The sequence below is a fragment of the Lissotriton helveticus genome, chromosome 10 (genome assembly GCF_964261635.1).
Source record: "Lissotriton helveticus chromosome 10, aLisHel1.1, whole genome shotgun sequence".
In the NCBI taxonomy this organism is placed as follows: Eukaryota; Metazoa; Chordata; class Amphibia; order Caudata; family Salamandridae; genus Lissotriton; species Lissotriton helveticus.
In genome coordinates, this window is record NC_136071.1 from 257,282,308 (window position 1) to 257,306,973 (window position 24,666).

At 44.2% G+C, this 24,666-nt stretch overlaps 1 protein-coding gene across 2 annotated transcripts in view; it reads right to left on the reverse strand.

Annotated features, from left to right (window-relative positions):
- The window catches only part of DLEC1 (DLEC1 cilia and flagella associated protein), a 691,969-nt gene that overhangs the window by 383,314 nt on the left and 283,989 nt on the right, over positions 1-24,666 (reverse strand). For both annotated transcript variants that reach the window (XM_078665272.1, XM_078665271.1), the window contains 4 exons: positions 19,290-19,380; positions 18,192-18,354; positions 15,418-15,610; positions 11,493-11,551 (listed from right to left, as the gene is read on the reverse strand). In XM_078665272.1, the coding sequence (XP_078521398.1) occupies positions 11,493-11,551; positions 15,418-15,610; positions 18,192-18,354; positions 19,290-19,380 (506 nt within the window). The remainder of the gene's footprint in view (positions 1-11,492; positions 11,552-15,417; positions 15,611-18,191; positions 18,355-19,289; positions 19,381-24,666) is intronic.

Sequence of the window (24,666 nt, forward strand, 5' to 3'; positions counted from 1 at the left end):
CCAAACCTGTTCAGTCAGTTCCTCTCCCAGTGGCCGAACGAGATAGAATCAAGGCACAACGTGCCATAAACCTTTCATCGCACACAAACCATGCCTAATCTCGCACACACCTGTCCCTGTTTCCTACTTTATGACTTGCTTTACGAGGAGGAGGTGCCCGTTTTTATTGGGGTTTCGTTGATATCTGATGAAAATATTGGGCCTTGCCGGGTAATTGATTGTGGGCTGAACAAACTGAAATGTGGGATTGTCATCATGACTCTGTTTTTTCCTTTGTAGTGAAAATATGTGAATGGTCAACTGTAAACTAAAGAATGTTTGCCTGAAGCATAATATTCTGTATAAAAAGAGAAGGCTGACTTTGTAAGATTGAGCAGTCTCCTGAGAATATACACCGTGTTGTACTTCTAGGATACCTGTTACTTGGTTGCAGCCAATAAATTCGATCTTTGACTTCACCTAGAAGACTCTGTGTTTCCGTAGTCTGAAACAGGAAGGACCCAAAGTCATAGGGTGTGTCCCTGGCACCGCTGGGTTACCAGGTCAGTACCGGTTCTGAAAAACCCAGTACTTCAGTTGGTGCTCAACGTGGGGCGATATCAGCGGTACCGGTCCAAGCCAGAGGTTCGTGACAAAATTCTGGAGGAAGGCCGCCACTTCATCGACCCCTGCATGTCGACGTGGTCCGAAAGTCTTTGCTGCGAGGTTCCCCGCTTCCCGACGGCTACGAAGGACTGCTGCCCTGACTATTGCCCTGTTTTGGACCCTTGATGATTGGTAGAGCGAAACGATAGACGAGTCTTCTGGTGCAGTCATCGATACCTCAGTTAAGTATAAGTGGAGCGTCTCCCAGTCCTTAGTTGGTTCTTAGTTTTGAGTATCCCTTGGGATCTTTGATTTGGAACTTGCAAGTACCAAAGCCGAGGGACTCGTGTATTCACGAGACTATCGTAATCGATAATCCCTTGAAGTTTGAAGCTAGACTAGCGAGCAAAGATGCCTGGTCTTAGCAGACTTGGAAATTTGTTTTGTCTTGGTTGTAATAGGGATTCCCGATTGGAGGACTCGTGTCCGGTTCCTCCGATTGGAACTCCAACTTATGAATTATATGTGAAGCATGGAGTAGGCCCCATCACATACAATGAAGTATGGATTAAATACACCAGAAAGGATGGTGTTTTAAAATGGCCCCAATATGGTAGTTTTGACACGGAAATCCTAGATAATCTAGAAGTTAGACTTTTTAAGAAGAAAGCCCGGCCGGCGATGTTTGACTCTTTCCGCCTATGGCGGAAGGAAGCCAAACAGAAAGAAATTAAATTAGCTAAAAAGAATAAAAGAGAAAGGGGTATCTCGATAATGCAAGCTGCCATGCAGTTTAAAGATAACGAAGAGGAACAGATGAGTGAGCAGTTGCACAGGCAACGTAAAATGGTTATCGATAAATGTTACCCTGTGTTGCCGCCTCTTCAGCAAGATGCAGCAAAAGACATTGAAAAAGACCCCCTAATGTCGCATTTATTGAGTTCGCCACCCCCTTATGCGCAGAGTGCTACGGCACCTCCGCAGCCTTTAGCCGCACAACCTTTGGTTGTATTGCCTCCTGCTCTTCCACAACAACCAGCTGCTCTTCAGTTGGCTCCTACTCTCCCGGTGCAGCCTCCTCAAGGGCCACCGACTTTGACATCTGCTCTGCCTTTGCTCCCTACAACTTTGACCACTATATCGACTACCAATCCGGGTATTCCTCCTGACACTGCCTCTGCATCTGCCTTGCCTCACTCTGCTTTTCCGCCTGTCCTTTCATCAAATTCTCCCTCTGTTCGCCAGAGAATGACTAGCACTGTTGCTAGCCTTCTATACCCTCTCTTTGGAGCAACAGGTGTATCTCCTGCCTCAGAGCGTAAACAGTTACATAGCCAACTGCCTGATTCTAGGGAGAAGGAAACATTGAATTATTTGGCACATAAATGGGTTACCGACCCGGTAAGATATGAGCTAGAGTCTGTTATGGATGTCTTCCAGCAGTGGGAAGCACCAAAACAGAGATACGTTTTTGAGAAAATGTGTACCTTCCTGAGTGAGGATTTAGAGGAGAATGATTTGGAGCCCAATCCACCTGAGTTATGTCATATACGGTTCGAGTTTGGGAAAGGCGCAATTGTGGGTGCCGATGTTAAGAAAGCAGTTGCGACATTGTTGTTGTTTAGGAGCGAAGGTGTTTCTCGGTCTTTGTTTGGGTCTGATTCCTCTATTAAAAGGAAACTGAGACAATACCCCATGAGGGAGGTTCCCCCAGTATGGAAGGAAGCAGTGGTGGCTGGTAATAATAATGTTCCCCCAGCCGTTCCAGCACACTTTCAGCGTGTGTGGGTACATGTTCCATGGAAGCGCGCTGAAGTTTTGGCCCTTAAACAGACATTGCCTGATCCCCGTAAAAATCCTGCAGGGTATTACAAGGAATTGACACAGACTGCAGGCTCTTGCATTATGAATCTAGTGGATATAGACATGTTATTTGGAAATGTTGTTCCACAGCCTTTATGGGGAAAGATTCGTCATGCGGATCATGATCAAAAGTTAGGTGACACCTGGGCTAATATTAGTGCTGCAGATGACCAACAAGTTGGTGGTGCTAAACCCGAACCTTTAGTGGCAGAGCTCCCTGGTAGGATAATTACTTACATGAAGACTTTGATGCCTGCTATGAGGGTGAATTGGGACAAGTTGTCTGCGTGTAAGCAGAAGAAAGATGAGACCGTGTCTGATTTCTTCACCAGGTTTGAAGAAACAATTGTCGACCACAGTGGTCAAGATATGAGTACAGAAGGTGGTCAACGGTTGTTCGTTGACAAGTTCGTACATAATTTGCTTCCCGAGTTATGTAAAAAGTTGAAAGATTCAGAGAGTTCTTGGGCCATTTCCTCTTCAGCACAGATATTGGCTACTTCACAGTATTACGAAAATCGAGATAAAGATGAGAAAGATAGAGCAGACAAGAAAACGAAAGAGTTAAAAACAAAGGTTCTTTTACAACAGGCGTACCCGCCTCGTGGTGGCCAAAGTAACTATCAGCAGCCTCAGCAGTTTCAGTAAAACATGCAAAGGACCGAATATCCTCAACAACGTTTTCCTGTAGGCCCTAATCAGTGTGCATATTGTAAAGAAGAGGGCCATTTTAAAAGTAGCTGCCCTGCTTTATTACAGCGTATGAATGGTGTTTCTAGCCCAAGAGGTCGAGGTACTCCACAAGCGCCTAGAGGTAGAGGACGTGGAAATTTCCCCCAAAATGCGCGCTCATTTCCACCTCAGAATTCAATGAATAGGTTTGATCAACAGAATAACGCGTCTAATAGAACAGCTCAGTACTATGCTGATGACTACTATGCAGAGGACGAGAATATGGAAGATAATGATTGCTAGGAGAGCCATAGACAAAGAGAGGGAGTTGTTTCAGTTCCAGTAGATCAGAGTGGACCCTACGTTGAGGTGATTACATCAGGTGTGTCAGAGCCTTTTCTGTTGGATACTGGTGCTACAAAGAGTTCTATTATGCACTCTAAACTCCCTGGCGCACCTTTGTCTGGCGAAATGAATGTTTCAGTAGGTTTTTCTGGCGCCCCGGTTAGGAACCCGATTTCTAGTCCTATGTCCCTTTCTGTTGGACCTTGTGAATTCGAAGCACCCCTTATTCTGACGACAGGTTGTGGTGAAAACTTGTTAGGATTGGATCTTTTAAAAAGATTGTATGCGACTTTGTACTGTTCTCCTTCGGGAGTACAACTTACACTGGGTAAGAAAGTGATTTCTCCAATGTATTTGTCGAAGGATAAAATTCCAACAGAATTGTCATTTCTTCCTCATATTCTTTGGGCTACTGGTCCTAATGATGTGGGTCTTTTGGAAATACCGCCATATGTTGTGACATTGAAAGCCAATGTTAAAATGCCACGAATTCCCCAATATAAAATATCTAGTGAAGGTGAGAAAGCGTTGCTAGCGATCATTTATGATTTGATTGAAAAAGATGTAATTGAAGAGACAAGAGGCAACGTTTGCAATAGTCCTGTTCTGCCTGTTTTGAAGCGTACCGATCCTTCTCAGCCACCTGTTTACAGATTCGTGATTGATCTTAGAGAGGTCAATAAAATGGTTGTGCCACAATATCCAGTTGTCCCTGATAGCACTGCCCTATTGACTATGATTCCAGCTTCCGCTACTTGGTTCTCTATGATTGACTTGAAGAATGCTTTCTTCAGCATCCCTATTGCTGAGGAAAGTAGGGATATTTTCGGCTTCAGTTTAGGAGGTCGAAGCTTCCGCTTCAAACGCGCTCCCCAGGGCTACTGTGAAAGTCCATCGATATATAGTCAAGCCTTAAAGCACAGCTTGACACAATTGTTTTACCTGATGGCGCTACCCTTATTCAGTACGTTGATGATTTGCTCGTCGCTGCAGATACTGAGGAAATATGTAAAGAAGCAACATTGTCATTGTTGCATCATTTGTCTGATTTGCATTACAAAGTGTCCCTTTCGAAATTGCAATATTGTCGACAAGAAGTGACCTACTTAGGTCATCTCTTATCGAAGGAGGGAAGGAAACTGACCCCAGAGAGAATTCAGGCAATAGCGAAACTAAGTGTGCCAAAGACACAGAGAGAAGTGCGTGCTTTCTTGGGTATTACATCATATTGTAGACAATGGATACCAAATTTTTCGTTGTTGGCCAAACCTTTGGTGGCATTAACTTGTAAAGATACACCGAATCCCCTTCCATGGTCTGAAGAATGTCAGAAAAGTTTTCCCGAATTGCGCAATGCACTATGTTCGGCTCCTGTGTTGGGTACCCCGACTACAGTAAGCCCTTTACATTGTATGTCCATGAGAAAGAAGGTTGTGCATTATCAGTGTTAACACAGTTGTTTGGGAACAGGCAGCGACCATGTGCGTATTTTTCGTCACCCTTGGACCCGGTAGCTAAAGCGTTGCCAAGTTGCTTGAGAGCGACAGCAGCAGCAGCTGTTTCTATTCGACAGTCTGCTGGGTTAGTCATGAATAATACATTGATTGTGATGGTTCCACATGCAGTGGACACGTTGTTAAACAGAACCAAGACACAGCACTTAACTAGTGCTCGGTTGTCAGGTTACGAGTTGACATTGCTAGCAAATCATGTGCACATAAAAAGATGCAACACGCTTAACCCAGCTACGTTGTTGCCGATTGAAACTGAGTTAGATACTTCTGAACAGCATGATTGTTTTCTCAGAACAGAAGAAGAAACGAAAGGGAGAATAGACCTTCAGGACACTCCTCTTTCAAAGTGTGATGGTACCTTATGGGTGGATGGTTCATGCTTCAAGCTTCCGAATGGAGATACGACTGCAGCATATGCTGTCACGACTTTGCATACGATTGTTGAAGCTGCACGTATCCCACATAATTCAGCCCAAGCAGCAGAGTTGATTGCACTTACGAGAGCGTGTGTGTTGTCGAAAGGAATGAAAGTGACCATATATACCGACAGCCAGTATGCATTTGGTGTGGCTCACAGTTTTGGACGATTGTGGAAAGAACGTGGGTTTCTGACTTCGCATGGAGCTAAGATACAGCATGGTCAGTTGGTGAATGAGCTTCTCGAGTCACTTACTTTGCCGTTGCAAGTTGCGATTGTGAAATGCAGTGCGCACAAAAAGGTTACTGATGATGTTGGTCGTGGAAATGCATTTGCTGATGAAGTCGCAAAAGAAACAGCAAAGGATGTGATGAGTCGAATGTATGTTGCGGGCCCTGCAAGATGGATTGGTGACGTTGGAATGTGTGAAGACACGATAGAAAGCGTAAAGTCCATTCAAGCTCAAGCTACAGAAAAAGAGTTGAGTGTGTGGAGAGAAAGTACGGGTAGATTGGATGTGAATGGTTGTTGGGTTGAATTGTCAGAGCATCAGAGATGGTTGTTACCCGATGCGTATGTGCCTGCAGTTGTTACGATGGCTCATGGAATGGCTCACATCAGTGTGAAAGGAATTTGTAAGTTGTTGGCTCCAGTATGGCAAAACGCTGGAATTCCTAAGTGTGCAAGAATGTGGTCAAGAATTGCATGGTGTGTCTGAAATACAATCCTGGTAGGGGAACCCCGACTCCAGCTGGTCATTTTGCGCCTCCAATGTATCCGTTCGAGGTTTTGCAGCTAGATTTCATCCACATGGAAAGGTGCAACAATTTGAAATACGTACTCGTTGTTTGTGCCTTTTCAAGATGGGTAGAAGCGTATCCCCTAAAAGACAACACTGCCATGTCCACAGCTAAAGCCCTTGTCAAAGAGTTCTTCCCTAGATTCGGAATGCCGAGAATGGTCTGGAGTGACAATGGGAGTGAATTTGTGGGTCGAGTGATGAAGAAAGTATGCGAAGGGCTAGGCATCCAGCAGAAATTCCATGCTGCAAATCACCCCCAATCAGCTGGACTAGTAGAGTGTTACAATGGCACGTTAAAACTAAAATTGGCCAAAATCCAAGCGAGTTCTGGCCTTAAATGGCCTGACGCTCTGCCTTTGGCACTCCTATCAACTAGAATGACCGTGCACTCGCGAGTGGGACTTAGTCCCTACGAAATCGTGTTCGGCCGTCCGGCCAACATATGGGGAGTGCCAAGGCCGACCAAATTCAGTGAAATCGAACATCCTGTTTTACTTGATTATTTATACGAATTGACGGCTAAATTGCGTGTTTTACACCAACAGGTTCACGATTCTCTGCCTCAGGTCTCTGAAGCTCCAGGACATCCGATCAATCCTGGATCCTGGGTGCAGGTCAGGAACTTCCAACGAACAAAGAATGACCAGCCCCGGTGGACCGGCCCTTATCTAGTTCTTCTCTCAACAAGATCAGCCGTTCGAGTGGAAGGGAAGAAGCATTGGATCCACGGCGTACACTGCAAGAGGGTGCCTTTGCCTCTACCGTACGACCGGTGGGTCCAGGAAGGTGTCGCTGACTCAGAGACTGAAACTGTGCCCCGATTTCTGCCTTTCAGTGATGCACGCATAAAAGGAACAATCTCCGAACATGAAAGTGACAATCTCTTGCAAGAAGCTGTGCTGCCGTCAATTGGATTAGACACTACAGAGCCTGAACTCCTGTTTCAAGACCAGACAATACTTGGAAAGAAAAGATATAATCTGAGGCCGAGAACTATGGACAAATAAATAATCCTTTTTCTTTACTATTTTTGAAAGTGCAGCTCTCCCATCTGAGAAACTTTTTTATTTTTGTTTTTCGAACCACCATCCGGGTTCCGCTGTAGGGTCGCGTTTCCCAAAGTCTTTGGGGTGCAGCTGAAGACGTTAGGTCGACAGTTCTGGTTGGTCTAAGGGAGTTGCCCTGGACTGACAGAAGCATCCCTCTTTAGAGAGGATGGAGTTTTTCGAGATGGAGAGCTGCCAAAACAATGAACTTTAAAGAGAGAACGTGTAACATGATTACAACGAAACGTTTTTTGATACTATGTATTTTCATGTTGTTCAGTGTTATGATGTTTTTTATAGGATATGTTTTATTCTCTTTTCGAGTGACATTTGCACCCACTACATCGCCCATACCTCCTCCTACTATTTCCTCGCATTCTTTCCACCCTTTTCCTGAACATGAATCCGCTAGGAGGTTAGAGTTTAATAATAACTCCTTCGTTCAGCTTTTGCACCAGCACCAACTAGTAATGAACACGACCAACTGTTGGGTGTGTGGTCTTATGCCTCACACAACGGATAAAGGTATCCCTTATCTGGTTCTGCCTTTCAGCCATAATGGTTCTGTGTGGGCATACAGAACAATGTTCATTTATGCACATGAGACCTACCCCCTACGTTCTGTGGAAGATAATCCCAAAAATAGTGCTCTAGTTAAGGGTATAGTAGACATGGTTAAGGAAGATATTTCCTATGAGACTATCCCGAGAGATGAGACACTTGTATATATAGGATGGAACGTGACCGGATATGGAGTTACTCTGAGTGAGAAACAGCAAGCTAAGAGATCTTCCCGGATTTGGATTGTACCCCATCAGGGTCACCTATGTCTGCAAGGTATTGGCAAGAATCCCAGAGCTCAGTTAGGGAAAAGCACCTGCACTGAGACATATGTTTTTGCGTCTCAGACTTCCCCTCCGTTCTTAGCAGCTAAGGGTACCTATTTCATCTGCCATGATAGAGCCTATACATGGTTGCCCCCTGACTTTTCAGGCCATGCTTTGTTTCGTTCCTGTTGCCTCCCACCTACACAGCAGCGGCAGATTACCATAAGACAAGGATAGTTAGAGGTGTCTTTAGTGAAGAGGACACTGCAGAACAAGAATTTGGAGACTTCGTGAGGGGTTTTCTGCCGTTCTGGGGACCCATGGTTAACAGCAGGAACATAAGGCAATTAACAAGGGTGGTTGAATCCACCGTGGTTGAAACTGCTGGTGCCCTTAGTAACTTGACTGCTGAGCTCCAGTCGGATCGTCTTATGACCCTTCAGAACAGGGTCGCGTTAGACGTCATACTTGCAGACCGAGGTGGGGTATGTAAGTTGATCCAATCAAGTTGCTGTGTTTTCATTCCAGATAACGCTCCAACAGTGTACCAGGCCATCTCCAAACTACATAAGATTTCCGAATCGATTCATGTAGACAAAGGAGATTGGTCGTTAATGGGATGGTTCTGGGAACTGGTATCCGGCTGGGGATGGAAAATTCTGATGGTCATTGGAATGGTCTTAGCCATCCTTTTCCTGTTCTGTCTGTGCGTACAGTGTGCTCCTGCAATATGTGGCCTCTGTGCTACATCATGTATAAGGAAGCCTGTATCGAGGGACGAGCTAAGTAATAGGATGATGCTACAGCAACATCTCAATGACTTCAGGAATATAGACCTGGACTCATATTAGCGTGAGTATAGGTTTATTGCCTATGTAAGGGCAAAAGGAGGGTCTGTGGTACTGAAAATTCTGGACCCGTGTTATGAACATCATCGTAGCATGACAAATTTGATATCAGAAGACCGAGAATGGTTAGTACACTACGCACAAGCATTTTCGTCATATTCAAGTGACGATTTCACCTTGAAATCGTAGTTTTTGTTCTGAACCCTCGGGTTCCATTTTGTGTACGGCAGCCATTTTGTGAGTTGCCCTCACATAGGTCAATGATAAAGGCCAAACACGGTCCTGAAGGACACGTACACCTTTCCTGACTTCTCTGTGACCTGGGCAAGCTGACTCCACTGCCCCAGGCCAAACCTGTTCGGTCAGTTCCTCTCCAAGTGGCCGAACGAGATAGAATCAAGGCACAACGTGCCATAAACCTTTCATCGCACACAAACCATGCCTAATCTCGCACACACCTGTCCCTGTTTCCTACTTTATGACTTGCTTTACGAGGAGGAGGTGCCCGTTTTTATTGGGGTTTCGTTGATATCTGATGAAAATATTGGGCCTTGCCGGGTAATTGATTGTGGGCTGAACAAACTGAAATGTGGGATTGACATTATGACTCTGTTTTTTCCTTTGTAGTGAAAATATGTGAATGGTCAACTGTAAACTAAAGAATGTTTGCCTGAAGCATAATATTCTGTATAAAAAGAGAAGGCTGACTTTGTAAGATTGAGCAGTCTCCTGAGAATATACACCGTGTTGTACTTCTAGGATACCTGTTACTTGGTTGCAGCCAATAAATTCGATCTTTGACTTCACCTAGAAGACTCTGTGTTTCTGTAGTCTGAAACAGGAAGGACCCGAAGTCATAGGGTGTGTCCCTGGCACCGCTGGGTTACCGGGTCAGTACCGGTTCTGAAAAAACCAGTACTTCACCTGGGCAAATGTTTGCGAGTACACATGCTTTAAAGTAATAGCTTAGCATATCAATGCACAGGGACTGTGGTTATTGGTTGTCGCTGTCCTAAATTATTATGTTGCTAATGTGTATAATTCTTAAAGTGACATAAGGGGAGCTCAAAACACTGCCAACAGGGGCAAGAAAAACAGAAAAGAGGGCCAAGAAGAGAGGAAATGAGGAGAACACTAAAGGGAATGAGGAAGGAGATTTGCAGATGGAGTGGTCTTCCCCAAGACAGAAGAAACAGTGGTCCATACATACACTGCCGTAGGCCTCTAGCCACTAACAAGTAGGAAGGGAGGGAAATGGAGCAATAATGGGGAACAGCAGAGTGCAGATATACGCCTGTGAGGTGGCAGATTTAGAACTTAGTGCACTGTGTTCTAGGGCAGGCAGTGAGAGCCGCTGAGAGCCTGGAGTCTGTCCATCTTCTCCAGAGTGTCAACAATGAGACGTTTCATTATCCTACTTAGGACATTCTGCTGTGCCCACAAATAAAGAGGGACAGCTAGAGAGGATGGGACAGTGGAGCTGCTAGGAGGACAGAGACCATCAGGGTTAGATATTTCGTGTTTGAGAAGGTCATAGGCAGAAGGAAAGGCTAGCAGGAGGATGGTCCTTGTATAGAAAATTCTGCTGGCAGATATATTCACAAAATGTGTTGCTATTTGATATTCTGCTCCTTCTACTGTTCGTTGTTGTGTTTCAAGTTTGGGTATTTGGTCTTTGCTGTAGCAGCACCATGAATACTTACACTTTCTGACTTGTTTAGGTGTTTTGTGTTTCTGTGCTGCCAACATCTTTTCAAATGTGTGTTGCATTTTAGGCCATGGGAGTGTCAAAACCAAGAATATTTGAGGATCTGGAACTCAGGGTTACTGTGCATTACCAGGAATTGAAGCTTCTGCATCCAGCGTGCTAGCGGTGCCTGAACATTAGGCATCCTGCCCATGACAGCAAGAAACTTGTCTCATATACTGATACCCTACCTGATTGTGCTGAAACTCATTCCAAAGGGCCCAGTGTGTTCTAGAAGATTTCATTTGCCTTTTTCATTGTTCTAGAAAATAGAACACTGCATTCTACATCTTGCCAAGTCCACTGCCCCCATGTGCATTAAAATGCAACATTTAACAGTGTTAAATTTCTGTCTCAAATGAGTAACTTTGACACGGGCTCGGAAGATCACTCTCCTCCCTACAATTCAAAATCTTGGATGCCAACTTCGGAGCTGAGTCTCGGCGTCGGCTCAACATCCTGCGTTTCTGGGCAAAGCATTTACTCTCCCCGTGGCTGCAATTAATTAATGTGTCCTTAACTGGGGCTCATGAAAAGCACTGGTGTTGATAAATAAGTACCAGTGATGAGAGTCGGAAACCACCGGCTCAAATTAAGCACTGAAAAGCAGAGATTTCTTCAAGGGATTAACACAGGTGCCTATAGCCTAGGGGGATAGGGGAGGCCCTGGTATTCAGGTGGGTCAACATTCAGCCCAAGGTCCATTAGCATTTCTGCAATTTGTGAGACTGAGCGGCCCCCATCACATTCTGGAGGGGCTCCTCATCATTTTGAGTTACGCCATTGGATTTGTAATACGAATACTTGAGAGAATGGTCGTTTTACCTGGTTGGCTCTGGGATGTCATTCAGTATCATGTGAATTACATTATGAAAGTTCTTAAGCTGCAAAATAAACATAAAGACATACACCTCAGTGAAAAGATTCGAATACATTACAGCTTTGTTAGATCAACAACAAAGTGCAGAACACATTAGGAGAGTTTGCAAGGTATCAACAGTATCTGTATTTGACTATGTCATAGGTCAATCTTGTTAAATTTCACAAATTAACATCTCTACCTCATGTGAAGCAATTACCCATTCTGAGGTCAAGAATAACAACGGCGAACTTCTAATTTTGCACCTCACGCTAGTTCCAGTATGTATTGTCCCTGCGCAATCAACACCAGCGCCAGCTGTTGCGTGAGGCCTCTGTGTTCCAGATCCAAGATTGATTTCAATGATATGGGGGTGTGCCAGGTAATGAAGTCCATTAGTCAGTGAGCAGTATCAAAAAAAGTTCTTCATTTCAATTTTACAAATCAGATCAATAATACGAAAAGCTCAGCCAATGCGGTTCATTCCCTCAATGGGAACTTCATCAGGGCTTCTATGTCAGTTCAGAATGCTTTCAAAGGCTCACGTGGTCGGTGTCAGGATTCAAATCCAATGTGCTGTACTTGAACTCTCCAATGTGCTTACAGGCTTGGTCAGACCTGCATGTAGACACCATATATGTCAATAGAAAATATTCAATTTTTTCGTATTATTGAACTGATTTGTGAATTTGAAATATGGGGCTTTTTTGGTGCTACTCGCTGACTACTGGACTTCATTACCTGGCGCACCCCCATATCACTGAAATCATTTACCCATTCTGTATGGATTTTCTGATTGATGACCTACCGAGAAGATGTTTTACAAATACACAATGCGTTTAGCATTAATTAAAAATAAGCCTCATTTCAGATATTACAATTCTAAAATGACAACAAATAGTTTGGAAGAAAATGTTAAGGACCATACCAATGTGTTCAGATTTGTATCTTTTGTAATTCTAATATTTGCAGCACAAACCACAATATACATACAGGAGAAACTCAATCACTTCTAGACATGAATCAAACATCTGCTTTTGAGTGTTTGACTGCACTTTTGCAGCATTAGCCGAAGGCAGGGTTACTGTCCTCAAGATTAGGTGTCAGTGAGGTTCATATGCTTTTCAGCACAAGATGATGGCTAGGTTATACCATTTATGTAGGAGCAGACCTACCCAGAATTTGGTGGCTTAGAATGAGAAATTCCTGGATCCTACGCATATATTTTTGGCAGTGTTATGAGCTTGCTAAAGGAGATTGGCTTATTGTAGGGGTCTGTTTGTGCTTATCGGGAGATCCTTCTTTGTAAGCAAATTAGCTAGGCGGATATGACATTTGAAGGGGAGGCTACAAAAGATACATCATTTCCTGCACCTGCCACATTATAAAACAAGCAGCTGATATTCGAACAGATTCCCACTAGATATGATGTGAAGATGCAACGAAAGGGCATTGTTGTGGTCTAAAAACAGAATGTGAGTGAACAGTTGAAGCTGAGAAGGCTGGCTCAAGATGGGGCAGCTTGAAAGTGTGACTCTGAGGTTCAGCTAGCTAGAGGCAGAATGGCCTGCAAGGTAGGATGACACCTTCAGAGTAATAAAGACTTCCAGTGGCTGACCAAGGTGTGATCTAATGAGATAACAAAGGATATCTCCTTCAGAGAAAGAAGAAAGGCTAGGTCTCGAAGGACTCTATGACTTCAGAAAGGTGCATGCTGAGGATGATGGGAAATTCCTGAGCAGCATCCTTGGGAACAAGAGGGACAGCTGTGCACCATGCTGAGAGAAGGGAACATCTGGCAAAAAATCCTGGTTGGAGGGGTTAAGGAAGGAAACATACAAATGGAGCACCTGGGAGAATCGAGTAAGCACCTCAGATTTATATGTGCACTATTATTATCAACTACGAGAATTTATAATCAAATGTAAAGTACATAATAAATGGGATTTGCCTCTTTTGTGCAGACTGTTCTTGATTTAAGAATTGAGGACCTGCAGACATCTGTGTTAAAGTGACTAATATACATCAATTACACGTAGCAAAATCTGAGCTCGTGCTTTATTAGTCTATGTTGAAAGTGGCCACTAACTATACAATCACAACATAGCTGTGTTACACTAGGATGAAGCCATCGTGTTGAGATGAACTCTGAATATATTAGAGAGAATCACACTTATTAGGAAGGTGTTGCTGGGCTAGAGGTTTTTTCATTCTGAAACACTCTTAAACACTCTTACACATTACCTGCTAAAGTAAAATAGATTTTACTGACAATTCTAAAAGGGGCAAAATGGGTATTTTCTACTCTTGTGTTTCATGAATGAAAGCAAATGTTACTTCACTCAGAAAATGCATGCATTGCATTCGCAATTGTGCATTTCAACAACACCCCACCACATGCCTTTTCACACACCACAATACCCCATAAAAAGTCTTTCAGTTCTTCAATGTGTGACTGTGTCACATCTTCTCCCATTCCAGGAGGCCTTGACATCCACCAATTACTCACCACCATTAAATGTCACAAACATTTGACATTTACTTGCACTGCTAGACAAATTAAGTAATAAGAAATAATCAATTGAAGCACAAGACACTCCCTGTTTCAATGACCCAATTCTTTTTAGGGTTTGATCCCATGAAAAGACCTAGAGATACGAGTATTCTGGAAGTTTGTCTGTGTGATATTTCTTTGACATAGCCCATACTCACCACACCATATATTCCCACATACAATATTCAGGTGTTAAATGGGATCAAGAGAACATGGACTTTTGACCCGCGGGGTTCACAAAAGCCAATGTAAGTTTGCAGTTGCCAAATAATAACACAAGAAACGAGTCACTGTCACAATCCCCAGAAGTATTTGGGATTTAGAATACTGGAATTTCAGTTTCAATTTCAATTTTAATGAGTTAGCATTTTTCCGGGGCATAGCATTCTATTCTTTGTTTGGGAAATCCTGGTTTCCTAGGCAAATGAAAACTTGCATTGGCCACTGTGTATCCCAGGGGCCAAGGGTTACACTGGACGGCAATGGATACCCAAGTAAAGAGAGCCAGAGAGCGTCTGTACTCTTGATCGCCTTACACATTAAGAATTGAATGATGATAAAGAGGCTGGACTAACTACTAAAATCAAAAGGAGATTGCAAGACAAAGTAAATGGTTATATCCTAAGCAGGCTCCAAATATAATATACCATTTGGTTTCAACTCAGCAACAGATTTAAGACTACTGCATATCCCTTGGTGTTACTTTGCATAATTAATAAGAACCTGCTCTAAAATGCAGGGTGTGTAAGCCAAGATTATTGGCCTTATTTAGGCTTTACAAGGTGCCCGCCATCCTGCTGGGGGCGGAGTTCATGACCTCCGCTACCGAGGAGGAGTGCTGCCGCCACAGTGGCTCCCTTCACAGCAGTGAATTTTGCAGCGTGGCCACCATGTTTAAGATGCCCATTCAGCAAACTCTTATTTTTTTTGTTTCCTTGTCCATTATCACCATGCCTTGCATAGTGGACACCGGCAGAGAAAAGGAGTGACAGGCAGTCATCCCACCCTCAAAAGGGCAGGGCAACCATTACTGCGACCCAGCGGTCCTGTTACAGATGGACTGCTTGGTCAAGGGTTACCACCAGAAAAGGCTCCACCAATGGTAATCCAGCGCGTCCCCAAACTCTAAATAGAACGGTGAAACCACTGATTTGAGGGGACAGGAAGACCGCTGACTTACAGCATTCCTCACGTTCCATCAAACCCTAAATGAGGCTCTTCTTTTTTTTTTTCACTGACATGCATTTCATCATAAACATGTTAATATCATTGAATAAAAAAACAATATTTCTTCAAGAAGTAATTCTCCTTTAAGATAATGAAGTAATTCTGTATACCTCTTTCGGAGCATAGGTGAGTGTAAACCATTGTTCCTGGTGAGGCTCTAAAATACCCTGCCTAGGGCATATACTGAATGGTGTCTCGGAGTCAATGTTGAAGGCAATCTTTTCAGGGTCGTAGGATTCCCCAGGCATCAATGGTTGAAGATTAGGTTTTATTATTTGCCAGTAGAATGGCAATGGCACATGTCTGGAAGATAGAAATGTAATACTTCACAGTTGCAGATTCATCAACGAGGGCAAGAAGGATGGGTGCTAAATGGGGCGACAAATCATTTTAATGCTCATGCAGGTTTTAAAGAAGGGAAGAGGAGTCAGACATTGTCACTGCCATATTTGACACTTACAAGTATGTACAACACAGAACAACCCCCATCACTTCAGCCTTTGCAAAAACAGCTTAACAAAGCACTCATGAAACATTATCTTCTGTCAATCTGTGGGTGGTGAGTGGCTTTGGGAAATGTGTGCATATGTACTTAATTAGGAGTTTTGTGGAGGGCCTCACGTCACCTCATGGCCACTACAGGTCTCCAGCATAAAGGTATTTTCTTAAAAATACATCCACACTCAACTACACAACTTGCATTACAGTATATCGCTGTCATTCAATTTTAGCTAATACGATCACTGAAGGGAAACTCTTCCCCACCAGAGGAAACATACACCCAGTATCCGCTCCCAGAATCCATTTGATAAAACTTACCCAAGAAGCTGGTTTAACTCAGCATATTGAAAGTGGCAAATATGGTGACCTTTGAGTATCTGAAGGATCCAACGAGTTGTTTGCTACTAACGTCTAAACTATGTATCTCATCCCTGGTACTCAAATAATGCTCAACCTTAAAGAAAGCATTGTGTTTTTATTGGGCAGGGACTCCGATTACGTACTCCCTTTGTAGCATGAGGTATCAGCCTGTGACTGTGGAGCTTAATATTCAAATTAGAAGTATTTAGTTAAACCACATTTTAAGATGGAATTCAAAATTTGAAGTGTCTTCAGATCCCTTTTCCTTGCAACTGCTTGCAATTATATTATGCAAAAGTAATAGTTACCAGAATGATGTTAAACCTGTCTATTATAAAACTTCAAAATGAAGCAGCTGGCACTCAAGATGTGTAAGTGCATTAACTACCCATGTTTGCCTACCATTACAATTTGTCTATCAGAATTTTACAGGGTGCAAGGTATGCCTATATGTGTGTTGGGTCATAACATAAGATGCACAAATCTAGCCTTGTACAAGAAAGAGGTGCTAAACTAGGGACTGTGAAATGGCATTAAAGAGGAGCGTTCTGAGGAGGATGAGCCGCGCGAGGAGTCTGGAGGGAGGATGGTGGATTGCGTCTGGAGGGTTGGTTGGTTGGTTGTAAAAAGGGGGTGGTGATGGACAGAGTATCTGAGTTAATCAGAACACTCCTACCCAGTCAACAGATCAGGGCTTGATCCATCACCGTTTTTTAGCTCACTGCACCATCCCAGTTCAGAACCTAGCTATATGCAAATTAGTCTGTCCCTGGCCCAGTGCATCATGGGAACAGGGCAGACCAAACTACCAAGCCAATTCTTCACTGGAAAGGAAACAAGCTTCCGGGGACCGGTTTCTGGCATTCCAGCCGTCTTCGGCCCGGCTTGCTTGAATCCTGATGGTGCAATGAGCAAGGGACTCATGTCTGAGCATACCCTTCCACACTCATGGTGGCCAAAATAATTACAAAAAGGGGGTGGTGATGGACAGAGTATCTGAGTTAATCAGAACACTCCTACCCAGTCAACAGATCAGGGCTTGACCCATCACCGTTTTTTAGCTCACTGCACCATCCCAGTTCAGAACCTGGCTATATGCAAATTAGTCTGTCCCTGGCCCAGTGCATCATGGAAACAGGGCAGACCAAACTACCAAGCCAATTCTTCACTGGAAAGGAAACAAGCTTCCGGGGACCGGTTTCTGGCATTACAGCCGTCTTCGGCCCGGCTTGCTTGAATCCTGATGGTGCAATGAGCAAGGGACTCATGTCTGAGCATACCCTTCCACACTCATGGTGGCCAAAATAATTACAAAAAGGGGGTGGTGATGGACAGAGTATCTGAGTTAATCAGAACACTCCTACCCAGTCAACAGATCAGGGCTTGATCCATCACCGTTTTTTAGCTCACAGTACAAGAATTGGCTTGGTAGTTTGGTTTGCCCTGTTCCCATCATGCACTGGGACAGGAACAGACTAATTTGCATATAGCCAAGTTCTGAGCTGGGATGGTGCAGTGAGCTAAAAAACGGTGATGGGTCAAGCCCTGATCTTTGGACTGGGTAAGAGTGGTCTGCTTAATTCAGGCACTCTGTTCATCACCACCCCCTTTTCTGGTTGGTTGGTTGTAACCTGGATGGGACTTGAGCTTTTTACTAATGAATATCTTTTTATTCTACAAATCAAGCTTAGATTTTGATGCGCCCACTACAGTTTCCAAAGCTCATGTCAGATTTCGCAACACAATTACAAACAGGTGAGCAGCTAGAGGAGTGGCTGCAATAGGTCAGAGGTGTTCCGGCTAAATTTGCGGTACAAGATATTACTGGAAAATTTGCCCCACATGCCAATTCTAAGTACAATGATGCAGAATGGTCACTCAGCAGAATATAAGAACAAATAGTTATATCCTTAACACAAGACTAACGTGCCGGTCATGAACAATGCAAATAAGAAGCACAAGCTCACAATATGGTCACTTTCATTAGCGCGCAATGCCATTACTATTCATGTTTGTCACGTACGTGGAGTTCCTTATCTGCATCTTCTTCTCCGCCGTTGAATATGGGTTCAGGGAGTAGAAGCGCAAGCGATGCTCAGCGATCACATCTACCAGCCCACCAGGTACAGGGATGCTTTCATCACCAATCACGGACATAAGTTCCAAACCTAGACTTTGTCCGGAACCTGAGAAGATGATTGAGTTACAAATACATTTTGTATGATTCTTTATTAGCTTTTCCATAACACGAATTGTCCTAACCATGCTACCTGAATACTGACTGCGGAATTAGTATTAATGGTGTTGGTATCAACAAACACTTCACTTAATGCTTACATGATAAAATCCATTAGTGCCTACTCACAATCTTTTTTCAGCCCCTTATCTGACAAGTTGTCCACATCCTTGAAAGCACCTTGGTGCTGTAATTGAAGTATAAACCCCGCAAAACATTCAGGAAAAGAGTTCACATAGGGGCACACTTTATTAATTTATAAGCACCATGAGACATGTTTTGGGGTAATTTCTATCAAAAACAGGTTTTCCACCGAAAACAGATAATCATATATTTACTCCAGGCCACAAATAGCTTTTAGCTTATCCAGCCAGCTGCACTAAATCTTTTGTTCTTGGATTTTGCTTGCTGAAGTAGTTAAGAGTTAGTCAAATTCGGTAATTATAATAATAATAAATACTGAGGGCCACATGCATGAACACATTTTCCCATAGACACAGAATGGGCAAAACCCTTTGATGCATCTGGCCCTAAGGACCTGGTTACAAGTGGCCTGAGATGGATGTGACAATTATTGCACGCAATAAAATTCGACACTGAGGTGTCCAGAATTTATCAGAGGTGATCATTATTATGTATTCTGACTTTTTGGGGAAAAACAGTTTGGTGCTTATTACAGCAAATCTGCAAGTCGAAGTAAATACCAGGCATGTTTACCCAGCTAAATTCCAGAAGGTATGAAATGTCAACATTTAACAGAGGTTACGATGTTCGAATTACTAACAACTGCAATGCCTAATATCAATTTAACGGACCACTTGTAACCTGGTCCTAACTTTTGAAGTTTTACAATGCACTTTATTTAACAATATTTTACATTCAAACCTATTAGTGTGAGATCCTGGACCTGGCAGTTGTCACAAACAATAGCAAATGTTTGTTGGAAATTATCGGCAGAGGCTGGAAAAAATACAACCTAAAAAGAAGTAAAGACAAAAAAAGACATGACGATTTATTTTTCTAGCTGTCAGTTATTTAATATTAAATCAAATCCCTGAACCAAGACAAACCTGTTTCTTAAATTTTATACTCGAAAAACAAGCGACACGCCACTACAATAAAACGAGGAAACCCACTTCTGAACATCATGTGCTGAATACAAAATGCTTGGCCCAGTTGAATATCAGAAATTTGGAATACAAAATCACCATCAAATAGTCTGCTAGACCCATTTAGAAGGTTCATTTTTTTAACCTTGCTTAAATCTCTTATGCATAGAGGTGAATTCAAACAAAAATATGATGTTAAAAAAGAGGCAATGGTGCAAAAATGATACATTCAGAATTAATTAAAGAAACTGGAAAAACATGAGGACCTGCAACAACAACTTGATAAATGGTCAATAAAAAGATAAGTTCCTGTTATCATGCAAAATAGCAACGGAGAAACAAAAAATTGTTTCCTATTACAAACATTCCCAAAGAGTATTTCTCACACCAGCGCACTCACATAAACAATATAAATGCAACTTGTACATATTTTCTGAGCTGGACTTCTGTTTGAAGCTGTTACTTTCAAATGTCAAATGAAAAATTATCATGCTGATGAGCATTTTTAAATCAGAGCTATCAGTCCACCTTAATCAGGCTTGTGTCTCAAAAAATTAAAAGGAGGGAGCCCCTCAAAATTCCTTTTCCTACTAAATTTCAAAATGTTCGTTTTTATTGAAAAACACATCGACAATTAAACATGTATGAACCTGTATGTGAAAATTACAAAATGAGTTTCCAGCAGATAAGTTAACCCAATTTCCCACAAAACATTTATAACACATCCCATTAAATAAATATATATGAGACAATGTTGTGATACAGGGCTCAAGGTTTCTAGATTTTAAACCACTGTATCACTCGAGAGGCTCAATGGACATCTCAGTTTGGTATTAATTCTGATCGGATAATGCATTACCGAAGGTAAGTAACTTGTTCATCTGATATAGATTTCTAGCAGCAGATTCTTATCATCTGAATAGATATCCAAGTCTTACTTCCTGGCGGTGGGCTGCAGACAAATTACTAGACAAGAAAGAACTGAGGACCGAACGGGTAAAATGCTTGTCCCTGTGGACCTAACTGTTGAGGCAGTAGTGTTTGGCAAAAGTGTGCAGGGACGCCCACGTTGCTGCCAAGAAGATATCCAGGACCAGAACACAACGAGCTAATGCTGTGGTTGCAGCCTTTCCTCTGGTGGAATGGGCTTGCAAACCCACAGGAGGCTGCTTCCTAGCCAGAGCATAGCAGATCTTGATACAGATAATGACCAAGCATGAAATGGTTTGTTTCCGCACTGCCCGACCTTTTTCAGCTCCCACGTAAACCACAAAAAGTTGGTTGTCCACCCGGAAGTCTTTTGTGTGGTCAAGGTAGAACTTTTTGGGTCCAGCCAATGAAGACACTCATTTACTTAGAGGGATGTGGGTCAGCGAGAAAAGAGGACAGTGCAACCTACTGACCCAGATGGAATGCTGTCACAACTTTGGGAAGGAAAGAGGCTTGAATGCGAAGCACCATCTTATCCAGAAATGTATTGAGAAAGGGAGGCTTGGAAGATAAAGCCTGCAGCTCACTCACCCTTCGCCCAGATGTTATTGCTACTAGAAAGGCTGTCTGGATGGTAAGCAGATGGAGGCAAAAAATGTGCAATGGCTCAAAGGGAGCAAACATGAGATACGTGGGAACTAGATTGAGATCCCACTGCGGAATAATAAAGGGCAAAGGGGAAACATATGTACAAGCCCTGTGAAGAACCTATTTACAATAGGGGATTTGAATAGAGAGGATAGGTCAGGCAGCCACAAGAAAGCGGACAGAGCAGAAAGATAACCCCTGAGAGTGACCAGAACAGCGCCCTTCAGGGCAAGGGTAAGAATAAAGAGAAGAATATTAGAAAGAGAGGCAGAAAGAGGGTCAATAGACTTATCTGTGCAATGTTTTACAAATTTTTGCCAACGGTAGGTGTATATTTGGGCGGAGGGACGCCTCGCTGCATAGATAACTTTACAGACTTAGGGAGGAAGGTCGAAAGCTATCAACAGTCGCCGCTCAATCTCCACGCAAGTAGGCGGAGAGTTAACAGGTTTGGGTGCAGAAACCTCCCCTGCTGCTGCAACAGAAGATCCTCCCGGAGGTGTAGCCTGATCGGAGGATTGATGCTCATTTGAAGAAGCTCAGGATACCAGGCTCCCTTGGTGCCCTGTCCGGAGCCACAAGAATGATTTGGGCCCAGTCGTTCTTGATCTTCTTGACAACTCTGAGCAGAAGTGGTATAGGCGAAAAGGCGTACAGGAGGTCTGAGCTCCAGTCACGATTAAAAGCGTTGCTGAGCAATAGCCACCTCGGAAAGTCCAACGTGCATTCTCTTTGGAGGCGAACAGATCTAACCAAGGCTCTCCCAACTGCTGAAAGAGACAGTGTGCCGCCTCCGAGTGGAGACACCATTCATGATCCGGTAGACATTGACGTCTGAGTTTGTGTGCCCTGGCGTTCAGAGAACCTACCAGGTTTTGAACCACCAGGGTAATGCCCTGCTATTCCAGCCATGTACAGAGCTGTAGGCCTTTTGACAAAGAGTCCACAACCCCACACCACCCTGTTTGTTGCAGAACCAAATGGCAGTCACATTGTTTATGAACACTTGCACCAACTTCCCCTTGGCAGAGGGTAGACTGCTTTCAATGCCAGCCGGATCGCCCGAAGCTTCAACAAGTTGATGTGGAGCCCTGACTCTGCCAGAGACCAGAGTCTTCTGATCTTCACCTCTCCCAAATGGCCGTCCCATCCCAGGAGTGACGCATATGTCACTACTGTGAGATCTGGTTGGGGTACGGAGAGGGATCTGCCTCTGACCCAATAGCGTTTTTTTAGCCACCATTGCAGGTCACTTGCAGTTCCCGCCTAGATCTGAACCATATCGGAGAGATCCCCTGATGCTGCGCCCACTGAAACTTCAGGTCCCACTTCAGAGCCTGAATACGCCATCTGCCATGATTTACCAACAGTATGCAGGAGGCCATGAGTCCCAGCAGCCTTTGAGTCCTTCTCACCGAAATCCAGGACAGAGACTGAAACATCAGTATCATAACCTGAAATATCCTAGACTCGCTGCTCGGGAGGATAAGCCAGAAACTGCACAGTGTCCTGAACAGCTTAGATGAAAGGAAGCATCTGAGAAGGAGTCAGGTGTGACTTCGGCACGTTTATAGTGAACACCAACAAATGCAGGAGGTCTGCCATGGTCTGGAGGTGGGAGACAACAGCCTGGGTTGAGGACACCTTAAAAAACAGTGATTGAAGTAGGGGAAGACATAAACCCTCAACTTGTGCAGATGAGCTGCAACCACTGCCATCAACTTGGTGAACACCCAAGGGGTGCTGGTAAGGCCAAAGGATAGCACAGTGAACTGAAAGTGCTTGTGGCCTACCTTGAACAGCATGTAATGTCTATGAGCTGGCAGAATGGCCATGTGAAAATACGCATCCTACAAGTCCAACACTACCAGCCAGTCTCCTTGGTCTAGAGAAGACAAGACCTGAGCCAACATGAGCATATTTTATTTTAGTTTTCTGAGGAAGAAATTGATGGTCTGGAGGTCCAGAACAGGCCAGAGACCTTTGTTCTTTTTTTGGTATCAGAAAGTAGCAGGAAAAACAACCACTGCCTATTTCTAAAATCTGAATCTTCTCAATAGCCCCCTTGGCCAGGAGAGATGTAACTTCCTTTCAGAGCAATAACAGATGATCCTCTCCCAGCTGTTCTTGAGTTGTCGGTAAAGGAAGAGGAAAAGACAGAAAAGGAAGAGTAGCCATACCGAATGATCTGTGAGACCCATTTGTCTGATGTTATGGACTGCCAGCGGAGATGATGTTGAAATCTCCCTCCCACTGGACTGTCACAGTCTTGCAGTACCAACCTAGGAAGGCTTGGAGGCTGCAGCTGCCACGGAGTGGGTGGCGGACGACTTCTGGCTACCATCCCCACAAGGTCGGAATGTACAGTGTCCATGTCCTCGCACAAATTTGGGAGTCTGTGCAGGACGGTGGCTGGGGTATGGCTGACACAGTTAAAAATCCCTTCCTTTGACACAAAAGGGGTGAGAAGCAGACTGGCAGCAACGTGTTACAGAGAGGCCCAAGGACCTGGCAGTAGCCAGTGAGTCCTTGAAGTGCTCCAGTGCTGAGTCTGCCTTCTGTACAAAGAGACTAGTCCCTTTGAAGGGCATGTCCATAAGGTTGGCCTGGACATCCCACGAAAAGCCAGATGTTCTCAGCCTGGCATGGTGCAGTAAGGCCACTGTTGACAAATCCACTCTGTCCAGCGAGTCCGTTGTATGCAGACCACACCTGATGGCGAACTTTGCCACATATCTCCCATCCTTCACTGCTTGGAAAAGCATGTTTGGGCCTCCGCCAGAACCTGTGAGAGCGCTTGAGCAACCATTTCCCAAGATGTGCGAGAAACGGCACAAAAGGCGCACAGTGTTCACCGACCGCGAGGCTGATGAAAGAAACATCTTTTCCCAAGTGCATCCAGCCTCTTGGATTCCCTGTCTGGGGGAGGGGAAAGGAAAGAGCCATGGAATGTTTAGGCTTGTACTACCAAGCTCTCAGGAGTGGGGTGTTGGCTGAGGAAACTTGGATCGCCTGGTGCAGGGCGATGGGGGTGTGCTATTGTCCTGTTTACAGGAGCTCCTGTGCTAGGCTTGCACCAGGTGCCTAGAAGGACATCTGTAAGTGCCTCATAAAAAGGGCAAAAGGGTTCAGATGAGAAGCACTTTAGGAAAGAGGTTAGACTTGACATGCACCAATGGCAGTTCCAGGCCAAGGACGTCTGAAGTCCTCATTGACACCATAGCATAAGATGCCCCCTCTTCCATTGCCACAGTAGGCAGAGAGAGAATACCAGCATCTGGAGAGGAGCCCACTCCATTGTCCTCTGCAAGACCCCTCACATTCTTCTCCCATGCCTGAAATGTCTTTAGAATAAACAGACAACGATGCAGACCCTCTGGGCTCTGTCGGCGCCGGTGTCGACGTCGACCCGACTCTGGGTCATCGGGTATCAGAAAGGGGCTGTCGCCGGCGTTGCCAGGAGCATCGACTTCGGGACCAGTGCAGGGGTCGTGTTGGCACAACCGGTGCTGATCCAAATCTGGAATCAGATCCATGAGACCCTAAAGGCGCCGAGCCTGAAACCGTCGGTGGGG